Below are 12,933 nucleotides of genomic sequence, written 5' to 3' on the forward strand. Positions count from 1 at the left end.
AACAAAAAAACAAAAAAAAAAACATCCCTCAAATAAAATCAAGCTCTCGGACTTTCCCAGTTTGCTTTGAAAGGGGGAGAGTTGGGAGGACAGAGAAAAGGTGAACCTAAAATGTACTATTTTAAAAACATTTAAAAAAGAATACCAACGAAAAAGTTAGATACTAGGGAGCTAAATCTATCTATCTCTCGATCTACCTATCTAACTAATCATTAGAGCCTGCTGTTGAAATAGGGTTAGGCACATGAGGCAAATATAGGCACGTGTAAACACTTGTATCACTTTTGCATTAGTAATTTTAATTTTACCAAACAGATTATACTCATTACATACTTCACAGCATGTATGTGATTTTGCCAAATTCAGAACTATGGAACTAGGCAGCTAACACAATTTACCAGTTTTTTAAAATTTTATTTCACACTTGTTGGGTGAACAGGCATTATTGAGACCCAAGTATTTGTACATATATGTTAAAAGGTAAAATGTCCATTACGTGCCCTTTAAAGGAGGTGTATTATACTCTTCTTTCACAGTTTAAAACAGTTCCTAGGTGTCTTAATAACATGTCAGTGTCATGCTTTTGTCAAAATACTTGAATTATTTTTTTTATTGCTGAAATTTGCCTATTTTAAGGGGTAACACAGGGCACACGCGTGCCTCCACAAAGACATTTTCCCTCTGGAGTCAGCAGTTCATCACCAGACCGCTGAGTTGCATTTGTCAATTAGCACTTGGATCTGTATATGTAGCGCATGTGTCAGACACATTGTAACCACAAATACCTCCTCCCCACTAGCGCGCCGACAACTTCAGCAAGCAATCAAGTACAGTGGAATCTCTGTTCAAAAACATAATTCGTTGTAGCGGACCTGCTCCCTGGAACCTGAGGTGTCACAGTCCCTTCAACTTGATAAGCTGCATTCTTCCAAGCGGCCCTGCTGACAACCACTAGAAGACGCCTAGTGGACCTTAACCTAATTAGCAGCTTCCCGTCAAATCTTTATTCCCTTCTTCAAAAAGACTAATTTCCTTCTTTTGAAGATAGCGACCAAACTGGGACAGATTGATAATGTAATGCAAATACAGCAATGAACTATTTGCTTAATATTCAAATATGCATGCAAGGCACCACCCACTGGCGTTTAAGAGTACTGCAACCCACAATGGTTGTTTTTAATTGAAGATAAAATGTCCGTTTTGATATTTCACGAACTCTGCAGAAATATTCCAAACGTATGCCTTGATGTCTTTGTCAGTGTGTCAACTTTACAGGTGCAGCTGCAAGACTTTGAGAACTGCTTGTCTTGATTTGAAGCCCCAAACAGCATGAAATGTAACTGAACCATAAACAGTTGATTTGCCAAGACTAAAATTTAAACAATCATTCTATATGCTTGATCTATGAGTAATGAGTACAAAGTTGAGAGTATTTTATATTAAGATATGATTTTTACACCACTTTTATGGAAAAATTTGGCGACTTAATTCAAGTTGATGGCCGTGGTCTTGTCCGGTTTCCTCCGTCCCTTAGACACGCCCCCTGGGCATTTAACCTCTGACTCCCGCCTCTTCCCTTTTTTTTGTGTCTGGCTCTCGTTTTTCCTCGGCCCCTCCCCCCTTCCTCATCTTTTGTCCTCTGTCACCTCCGGCATCACCACGTGCGCGAATGCTCACCTCAACTTAGCCGGTGGCGTTTTCGATCGAGGCGGCTTCAACCTCTTTCCCTAGCCGCGATCGGTTGGCGTAGCCTCAGCAAGTAAATACCGGCATCCCGTATCGGTCACGCACGCACACAGCTGAGAGCAGGAGATTGGCCTGCCACCAGTTCAATCGGAAGGAAAGTTACGGGCGTACCCCGAGGGGACAACAATTTTTCTTCTTCCGCCTCTTTTGTTTTTGCTTTATTTTTCTCCCCATTTTTCTACCTGCTTCCTTTTCCTCCTGAGATGTCTGGAAAATGATCACCTCCACCAACCAGCTGATCTACGGTCCTTAGTACCACATGACCAGTGTTGTTAGGATGTACAATATTAGTGCCTAATAATTTCGGGGAAATCACTAGCTTCACACAAAATCCCAACTTTGCCCTCTCCCTCTCTCGTCCGGACTGAACGCATTAAATGCTCACGTTCTCAACTTTATTCCAGCAACATAGTGTTCTATTTCCCTTTTTGTGCGCCTATCTTTTTCTTTCACCAGTATCAGTGTTATTTTCTTTCTGTAGTTAGCCTCTTTGTGGTTCCCTATTGACCCCTCGTAGATTAAATTAAATATTCAATAAAATTCCACTCTTTGTTGTGTATTGTGTGTTTTGAGTTTAATAAGGAAGCCTACATCATCTAGAACTCGTATTAAAATAAAATGTAGCAACCTTTACATTATGAGACTGATAACAGGTTTGTTGTTGCTTTTCCTAAGTTTTATACATATAAAAAGTGACGTGATACCCTTTACGAGACAAAATAGCTTGATTTATAACGTTAAGTGTCAAATGACGCTAAATCGGAAGCAACGCAGGCGTTGCTGCTTCGACAAATTTATTTCTTTATTAAATTATGTTTTAGCCAAACGCCAATATACGCTACATCATTCTGAGACTCTTAAAATGAATGGAAATAGAATTAATCTGTTCCAGCCCTAGAAAGATGTTTATCCTGTTTTTATAGGTTTAGTTGAAAAGAAATATAGAAATGAAGCCTTTATTGCCTCTTTTCTTAAAAAGAATAATGAAGAGCAGACACTCTATCAGATGGTAGATTTTGCCAACCCAAACGGTGTAGCAGGAGCAGAAAGACAAAGACCATTCTCATGTTTAGTAAAGGTTCCATCAGTAATCACTGGCACTTTTCACGATCTTTGGAGCAATCCTGAGGGCCGATTTACAGCAAAAAATAAAAGACACATGAAGTACGTGACACGGGGAGCAAACAATGATTACGCTGAGGGAAAGAAAGCTGGGATTGTTCTTGAACTGAAGCATAGCTTGTGAATTTTAATTTGTTAAAAAATACTGTTCATGAATCAATTTGTTTGTGAACAGAGTTACTTGTGAACAAAGGTTTCACTGTATATGCTACTTAAAAGAAGCTAATGCTGTTAGCTAAGGCTGTACAGCCAACAAAACTCAATCAAATCAATGTAGCTTGTACTGTGGCCATCGCTTGTGTTCTGGCGGATCTTTGCACAGCCTAGCTTCCAAGTTATTGGCAGAGAAACTCAGTGTGGGGTGGACACATTTTTGTAAATAGGCAGCTAAGAAAGGATTTACTTGGTTGTTCTCACTTGATTGGTGGGCAGGCACTCCAACTTCTGCTGACGGACCTTCCCGATTGCGGACCAACAACCATTTGTTAACAGGCTGGGGTGTTTTTTTTTTTTAAATATTATATTATAATTTTAATGTAAATTAAGCAATCTGGAAGACTCTGAAGAGTACAATAAGGCAAAATACACATTTTTCTTCAAGATAAAAAACATTTATTTACACTGCTCAAGTACATGTTGATATACAAATTTAAGATTAAAATTAATTTTGTCTAATTTCTTTGCTTTTTTGTTCTTCTTCTTCTTCTTTTCCTTTCGGCTTGTCCCGTTAGGGGTCGCCACAGCGCGTCATCCTTTTCCATGAGAGCCTATCTCCTGCATCCTCCTCTCGAACACCAACTGCCATCATGTCTTCCCTCACGACATCCATCAACCTTCTCTTTGGTCTTCCTCTAGCTCTCTTGCCTGGCAGCTCCATCCTCATCATCCTTCTACCAATATACTCACTCTCTCTCCTCTGGACGTGTCCAAACCATTGAAGTCTGCTCTCTCTAACTTTGTCTCCAAAACATCGAACCTTGGCTGTCCCTCTGATGAGCTCATTTCTAATTTTATCCAACCTGGTCACTCCGAGAGCGAACCTCAACATCTTCATTTCCGCCACCTCCAGCTCTGCTTCCTGTTTTCTCTTCAGTGCCACTGTCTCTAATCCATACATCATGGCTGGCCTCACCACTGTTTTATAAACTTTGCCCTTCATCCTAGCAGAGACTCTTCTGTCACATAACACACCTGACAGCTTCCTCCACCCGTTCCAACCTGCTTGGACCCGTTTCTTCACTTCCTGACCACACTCACCATTGCTCTGGACGGTTGACCCCAAGTATTTAAAGTCCTCTACCCTTGCCATTTCTTCTCCCTGTAGCCTCATTCTTCCCCCACCACCCCTCTCATTCATGCACATATATTCTGTTTTACTTCGGCTAATCTTCATTCCTCTTCTTTCCAGTGCATGCCTCCATCTTTCTAACTGTTCCTCCAGCTGCTCCCTGCTTTCACTGCAGATCACAATGTCATCTGCAAACATCATGGTCCACGGGGATTCCAGTCTAACCTCATCTGTCAGCCTATCCATCACCACTGCAAAAAGGAAGGGGCTCAGGGCTGATCCCTGATGCAGTCCCACGTCCACCTTAAATTCTTCTGTCACACCGACAGCACACCTCACCGCTGTTCTGCTGCCCTCGTACATGTCCTGTATTATTCTAACATACTTCTCTGCCACTCCAGACTTCCGCATGCAGTACCACAGTTCCTCTCTGGGTACTCTGTCATAGGCTTTCTCTAGATCTACAAAGACACAATGTAGCTCCTTCTGACCTTCTCTGTACTTTTCCATCAACATCCTCAAGGCAAATAATGCATCTGTGGTACTCTTTCTAGGCATGAAACCATACTGTTGCTTGCAAATACTCACTTCTGTCCTGAGTCTAGCCTCCACTACTCTTTCCCATAACTTCATTGTGTGGCTCATCAACTTTATTCCTCTATAGTTGCCACAGCTCTGCACATCACCTTTGTTCTTAAAAATGGGCACCAGTACACTTTTCCTCCATTCCTCAGGCATCTTCTCACGCACTAGAATTCTATTGAACAAGCTGGTCAAAAACTCCACAGCCACCTCTCCTAGATGCTTCCATACCTCCACAGGAATGTCATCAGGACCAACTGCCTTTCCATTTTTCATTCTCTTTAATGCCTTTCTAACTTCCCCCTTACTAATCATTGCCACTTCCTGGTCCACCACACTTGCCTCTTCTACTCTCCCTTCTCTATCATTTTCCTCATTCATCAACTCCTCGAAGTATTCTTTCCATCTACCTAGCACACTGCTGGCACCAGTCAACATATTTCCATCTCTATCCTTAATCACCCTAATCTGCTGCACATCCTTCCCATCTCTATCCCTCTGTCTGGCCAGCCTGTATAGATCCTTTTCTCCTTCTTTAGTGTCCAACCTGCCATACATGTCATCATATGCGTCTTGTTTTGCCTTTGCCACCTCTACCTTTGCCCTGTGTCGCATCTCAATGTATTCCTTTCGCCGCTCCTCGGTCCTCTCAGTGTCCCACTTCTTCTTAGCTAACCGTTTTCCTTGTATGATTTCCTGTACTGTGAGGTTCCACCACCAAGTCTCCTTCTCTCCTTTCCTGCCAGAAGATACACCAAGTACTCTCCTGCCTGCCTCTCTGATCACCTTGGCTGCAGTGGTCCAGTCTTCTGGAAGCTCTTCCCGTCCACCGAGAGCCTGTATCACCTCTTCCCGAAAAGCTGCACAACACTCGTCCTGTCTCAGCTTCCACCACATGGTTCTCTTCTCTGCCTTTGTCGTCCTAATTTTCCTCCCCACCACCAGAGTCATCTTACACACCACCATCCTATGCTGTCTAGCCACACTCTCCCCTACCACTACCTTACAGTTGGTAACCTCCTTCAGATTACATCGTCTGCACAAGATGTAATCCACCTGTGTGCTTCTACCTCCGCTCTTGTAGGTCACCCTATGTTCGTGCCTCTTCTGGAAAAAAGTGTTCACTACAGCCATTTGCATCCTTGTTGCAAAGTCTACCACCATCTGTCCCTCCAAGTTCCTTTCCTGGATACCGTACTTACCCATCACTTCTTCATCACCCTTATTACCTTCACCAACATGTCCATTACAATCTGCACCAATTACGACTCTCTCTCTGTCTGGGATGCTCAGAACTACATCATCTAGCTCCTTCCAGAATTTCTCTTTCACCTCTAGGTCACATCCTACCTGTGGGGCATAGCCACTAATCACATTACACATAACACCCTCAATTTCAAATTTCAGCCTCATCACTCGATCTGATACTCTTTTCACCTCCAAGACATTCTTAGCCATCTCTTCTTTTAAAATAACCCCGACTCCATTTCTCTTCCCATCTACACCATGGTAAAATAATTTAAACCCTCCCCCTAAACTTCTAGCCTTACTGCCTTTCCACCTGGTCTCCTGGACACACAATATATCAACCTTTCTCCTAATCATCATGTCAACCAACTCCCGAGATTTTCCTGTCATAGTCCCAACATTCAAAGTCCCCACATTCAGTTCTAGGCTCTGTGTTTTCCTCTTCTCTTTCTGCCGAAGAACCCGCTTTCCACCTCTTCTTCTTCTTCTTCTTTGACTTCGACTTCGACCCACAGTAGCTGAATTTCCAACAGCGCCCTGCAGGTTGACGGCGCCGGTGGCGGACGTTGTTAACCCGGGCCACGACCGATCCGGTATGGAATTCTTTGGATGAACGCTCATATTTGTTTGGCAAGGTTTTAAGCCGGATGCCCTTCCTGACGCAACCCTCTGCATTTAACCGGGCTTGGGACCGGCCTACAGTTTGCACTGACTTGTGCCCCCCATAGGGCTGCATTCCTTTGCTTTTTTTGTTATGGCCTGCAATTTGAGCCACGGCCATCTCCACCTGCACCTGATGCCTGCTTCAAGCTGTGCCACATGTATAGCATCCTCCTGTTTAAGCACGCTCATTCTGGAAAAGAATTGACTAAAATCATTGTCTGTTTCACTTCATTTTTCACTATTACCAACTTCAAAGGCTAATCTAAAATGCATCCTCCAGGAAAATATTAAGTCCAATATTTTTCTGTTTTTATTGGCCATTTCTGAATTTGAATTTGGTTCATTCTGTGTTGTGACCTAATCCCCAACATGCCTCCGTTGCTTAATACATTTAACATTAACATCCGTAAACTAATTAGATAATTGTAGGCGTGTTTCCTAATTAATACAAGATGTACTAGCGGATCAGCTCTTCTCACCGATGTTACGTGTGCTTCGCGGTTTTGCTGAGACCACAACCAGGGCCACGACCCACAGCACCTCAACACGAAAATACAACAGACCAGCGCAACAAATATGACACTGGCTGACCTGATGAGCAAAAATGTTGCTTAAACGTAAGAGTAGCAATAGAGGATGTCCGCTCCAGAGGTGGGTAGAGTAAACAAATATTGTACTCAAGTAAGAATACTGTAACTTGACAATAACGTGACTCAAGTAAAAGTAAAAAGTACTCCTCCAAAAAAATTACTTGAGTAAGAGTAAAAAGTGCACAGTGAAATAATTACTTAAGTGCTGAGTAAATAGTGAGTAACTTTTGATTTTTTTTTTAACCACAGCATGAACAGCAATAAAATAAAAATAAAAAAATTAAATGTTTTTTTTACTGCAAGGTGTTTTCTCAAGTTATAAGTGGGCTGAAATATCCACATTTGGGCAGACAGTGCCAGAAAAATACTACAATACATGAAAGCTGTTGTTTTTGTTCGTCAAAATGTAAACACGAGTCGCGCGCCATTGCTTTCATGGTAACGGCGACCTTCCCTCAATGGTGGCCACTTAGGCACGACAATCAGCCGGGCTGGCTCATCTCGAGTTAATACCTATGCCCGGGAAGCCCAATAGTAGACGTGTGAGGTCATGTGACTTTCTTGTGTCGTTTGATTGGTGAACTAGACTTAAACGTCACTACCGCTTAAATTTGAGCAAACGGCGCCCAATGCCGAAGTCGAAGTCTCACGCACGAAATAGTTGATAAATAAGCAATAATTGATAAATAAAAGTAGCGTGTGACATTTCGATCATTGTAACGGAGTAAAAGTACCGTTACTTCTTAACAGCTGAGGCAGCGGAAGTGTTTTTTCTGGTCTCGTCAACTCCTGTGACTCCAAAGCAGGTCCCGAGCACACACCGCACAGGCGGGACCTCAGGCCGATGCGCTAGCATATTGGTCGGCCGTGGAGTAATATTCAGAAATTACATCTGTGTGTGTATGGTGGATGTGTGGAATGGATCTAGCTGCATGTGTTCAAGGAGTACGTAACAGCCTATGACGTCAGCGACAGTGCACCCAACCCCCACCCACCCTAGGAAAAACTCATGAAATATATATGATTCACGTAAATGGCCTATTTTGAGTTCAAAACGGCAAATTTTGCAGAAAGGCGACTGATTTGTATGTATGTTTTTGGTCTTCCTCGAGCTCACTTGCCTGGCAACTCTCAACACCCTTCTACCAATATACTCACTCCTCTGGATGTGTCCAAACCATTGATGTCTGCTCTCTCTAACTTTGCATATCTAACCATGGCTGTCCCTCTGATGAGCTCCTTTCTGACCCAAACCAACCTGGTCACTCCAAGAGGGAACCTCAACATCTTAATTTCCACCAGCTCTGCTTCCTCTTTTCTCTTCAGTGCCACTGTTTCTAATCCATACATCATGGCTGGCCTCACCACTTATAAAATCTGCCCTTCATCCCAGCAAAGACTCATTTGTCACGTAATATACCTGACACTTTCCTCCATACGTTCCAAAATGCCTGGACCCGTCCTCTACCCTTGCTATCTCTTCTCCATGTAGCCTCACTCTTCCCCCGCCACCCCTCTCATTCATGCACATATATACTGTCTTACTCCAGCAAATCTTAATTATTCTCCTTTCTAGTGCATGCCTCCATCTTTCTAAGTGTTCCTCCACCTGCTCCCTGCTTTCACTGCAGATCACAATGTCATCTGCAAACATCATGGTCCACGGGGATTCCAGTCTAACCTCATCTGTCAGCCTATGCATCACCACTGCAAACAGGAAGGGGCTCAGGGCTGACCCCTGACGCAGTCCCACCTCCACCTTAAACTCCTCTGTCACACCTACAGCAAACCTCACCACTATTCTGCTGCTCTCGTACATACTTCTCTGCCACTCCAGACTTCTGCATGCAGTTCCACAGTTCCTCTCTGGGTACCCTGTCATACACTTTCTCTACAAAGACATAATGTAGCTCCTTCTGACCTTCTCCATTAACACCCTCATGGCATGCATCAATAAAGCATCTGTGATACTCTTTCTAGCGATTACTCCATACTGTTGCTAGCAAATACTCGCTTCTGTCCTGAGTCTAGCCTCCACTACACTTGAAAGGTATGGAATTATTCTCTTCTTCAACACAGGTAAGATTGAAAATCATTTCAATGTGACTGCAAAGCGCACATAATTAAGGAGAATAAACAAAAACAAATACGACACAAATTTATGAAAAATCTGACCTGTGAAACTGCTGAAACAGATTAATGGGGATGAAGGTCAACAAACTGTACTTGGTAGTGTGGATGATGTTCCCTTTGTAACCTTTGACAATGTCTCTGTGTTCTTGCTGGTAGGGCCCCTGCCCAACAATTATTGTTCTTCTCTTCATGCTACATTTCTCTGGGGAGATATGAGACTCCTCTGATCTTGGGGACATCACCTCTGCCCCTTTGTCGTAATAACAGTTGCCGACATTGATGTGCCACCCAGTGGTCTCCTTCCATTGATCCAGCAGAGCAGTTAGGCCTTGTTCTTGACTATTTTGTGTTCCTCTGTAGTCCACTAAAGACTTCCATTAGGTCCTCACCCTGCAAAAAAACAAAACAAAAAAAACAGTAATCATTGTGTATTTAATTTGTTGTTTTCCATCCATCCATCCATTTTCTGAGCCGCTTCTCCTCACTAGGGTCGCGGGCGTGCTGGAGCCTATCCCAGCTGTCATTGGGCAGGAGGCGGGGTACACCCTGAACTGGTTGCCAGCCAATCGCAGGGCACATACAAACAAACAACCAGTCGGCCACCGTGCCGCCTGTTGTTTTCCAATTATGTTTAAATGCAGACTATTACACTCCCCTCCAAAAGTATTGCATAAACAGTATTAACCAATTCCTTTACTTTTGCTGTAGACTGAAAACATTTGGGTTTCATCAGTATGAGACAAGCGATTAACATTGATATGATAATGCATTTATTTCCAGGTATTTATTTACATCTGTGTTTTGTTCCTTCAGTGATATAAGTGATATTTACTTGGGTTGCGGTGGCACGGTGGGCGACTGGTTAGAGCGTCAGCCTCACAGTTCTGAGGACCCGGGTTCAATCCCCGGCCCTGCCTGTGTGGAGTTTGCATGTTCTCCCCGTGCCTGCGTGGGTTTTCTCCGGGCACTCCGATTTCCTCCCACATCCCAAAAACATGCATTAATTGGAGACTCTAAATTGCCCGTTGGCATGACTGTGAGTGCGAATGGTTGTTTGTTCCTATGTGCCCTGCAATTGGCTGGCGACCAGTTCAGGGTGTACCCCGCCTCCTGCCCGATGACAGCTGGGATAGGCTCCAGCACGCCCGCGACCCTAGTGAGGAGAAGCGGCTCAGAAAATGGATGGATGGATTTACTTGGGTTGCCTTTGTGAGACATTGAAATTGGTTGGATAATCGGAAATATTTAAGTGTGATATACATGCAAAATGAAATCAGATGTCAGGTTTTCACTGTTCAGTATATACTGTATACTATTTACTGCATACTTAAAGCTCTGACATCATGAAAACTGTTGACCAGCATTGGACTAGTTTGATATTATTTTCAACTAATCAGAAACAATTGGAAGTCACTCCTAAAACCGTCAAAGAGTGTGTTGGACTGGGGGCATCACTAGGTTTTACGGAGAGGGGGTGCTTAGCCCCCAGGAAATGTACAAGATGTGAGCGAGCACCCAAAATACAAAAATGCTCCCTGATATGGTTTTCCACTGTTTCAATTAATGTCCTGTTAAACATTGATGAGGAATAAGAACCCCCTTATGTTAGGGCCCTCTTAGCCTGTTACCATATCAGGAGAGATGCATAGTAACACAGTATCCCATACAGTGCGCATGTTTAAAGGAATGAGTACCCTTTTCTTTTGAGCAGAAACAGGCATTGTTAATGTATTTTCATCACCACCTAAACAGAACACTTACCGTACCAACTAAATGACAGCATAACACAAACGTATGTACACATAATGTAAATATACACACACACACACACACTCACACATACAAACTACAGGAAAAAATAAAAACAATAATCTACAATAAAGAGTACAGTGGTGCCTTGAGATACATAGTTTAATTCATTCCATGACCACCCTCATAAATCAAAACATTCATATCTCAAATCATCTTTTTTTAAATGAATGGAAATCCATTAATCCGTTCCACCCTTCTCACCCAAAAGTAAATTTGTGTTTGTTTTTAATAAGGAAAACTAGCACACGCTATAATACTGTACTTTCTAAAATATATAGTAATAACACGCACACACACATACATACATATACATTAATTCATCTTCCGTTCCGCTTAGCCTCCCTAGGGTCGCGGGCATGCTGGAGCCTATCCCAGCTATCTTCGGGCGAAAGGTGTGGTACACCCTGAAGTGGTCGCCAGCCTATCGCAGGGCACATAGAAACAAACAACCAATCACACTCACATTCACACCTACGGGCAATTTAGAGTATTAAATTAACATACCATGCATGTTTTTGGGATGTGGGAGGAAACCGGAGTACCTCCAGCATCCTCCTCTCACCAACTGTCCTCATGTCTTAACACTCACTACATCTATCAAACTTTTTTTTGTCTTCCTCTAGCTCTCTTGCCTGGCAGCTCCATTCTCATCATCCTTCGACCAATTCACTTTCTCTCTCCTCTGGACATCTGCTGCTCTAACTTTGTCACCAAAACATTTAACCTTGACTGTCCCTCTGATTAGCTCATTTGCAATCCTATCCAACCTGGTCACTCCCTGAGAGAACCTCAACATCTTCATTTCTGTCCTACTCCAGAAAAAAATACATACTGTTAATGTGTATGTGCCGGTGCGCTGCATGAAAATGAATTGTCTTTCCATACAAATTAGTCGGGTTATAAGTTATAACATGTTTGTTCTATAAATCCAAGCCGCTCCTATTTTGCTGTGGCGCAACAGTTGAATAACTATCATCATATTTGATGGTTAAGCAACAGAATTTACTAAAATGTTATGCTTATCTTTCATTATGTGGGGAATTCAATTTCGTAAAAATGTCCAAAACAGTGATAATTGTCTTGCCTGGCTGGGAACTCATCACCCCTAAACTTCTGACCTAAGAATTGCATTACATATGTTGGAATCAGTGAGTGGGAATGGTTGTTTGTTTCTATGTGTCCTGCGATTGGCTGGCGACCAGTACAGGGTGTACCCCACCTCTCGTCCGTGAGATTGCTGGGATAGGTTCCATCACGCCCGCGGCCCGCGACCCCAGTGAGGATAAGCAGAATGGTAGATGAATGAATGTTGGAATCACACGAAGTATTGTCAAACAACACACATCTTGGATAGATTCCTAATCATCTGCTGTTAACTTTAATGATTGCATATGCGCATGTGTTTTTTATTGCCGGACCGTGACTCAAAATAGTGCATTGTAATGCATTTTCACGTTCATTATCGATGTAACATTTCCCCCCGAATGACCGGTGTTTTCCGGCTTTCATCCCATGATAGACTTACCTAATTTTTATTGTCCAAATGAGAAAATGGGAATTGATTTAAAGTTACATCCGCTAATTAACGTATTCACTTCTATTGGACGACTTTTTTTGTTATCGACTGCCCGTTTCTTACAAACCGAAAAGCAGCACCACACGGCGATGTCTTGTCGCACCCATTCTTCAGCGCTGTCCGTACCCCTTCCGCTTCCTTACGAGCGAGGTCTCACAAATATCCAACCTTTC

At 43.0% G+C, this 12,933-nt stretch overlaps 1 protein-coding gene across 4 annotated transcripts in view; it reads right to left on the reverse strand.

Annotated features, from left to right (window-relative positions):
* atp10d (ATPase phospholipid transporting 10D) overlaps positions 1 to 12,909 on the reverse strand; it is a 118,296-nt gene extending 105,387 nt beyond the window's left edge. For 2 of the 4 annotated variants that reach the window (XM_061795712.1, XM_061795710.1), the window contains exons 1-2: positions 12,710 to 12,905; positions 9,415 to 9,762 (exon numbers count right to left, since the gene is read on the reverse strand). In XM_061795712.1, the coding sequence (XP_061651696.1) occupies positions 9,415 to 9,611 (197 nt within the window). In that variant the 5' untranslated portion in view covers positions 9,612 to 9,762; positions 12,710 to 12,905. Of the gene's footprint in view, positions 1 to 9,414; positions 9,763 to 12,709 lie in introns of all 4 variants that reach the window. The other 2 variants (XR_009791571.1, XM_061795715.1) reach the window with 2 other exon arrangements.
* Positions 12,910 to 12,933: the final 24 nt, after the last annotated feature.

Source organism: Phyllopteryx taeniolatus, chromosome 13, assembly GCF_024500385.1.
Source record: "Phyllopteryx taeniolatus isolate TA_2022b chromosome 13, UOR_Ptae_1.2, whole genome shotgun sequence".
Lineage (NCBI taxonomy): Eukaryota > Metazoa > Chordata > Actinopteri > Syngnathiformes > Syngnathidae > Phyllopteryx > Phyllopteryx taeniolatus.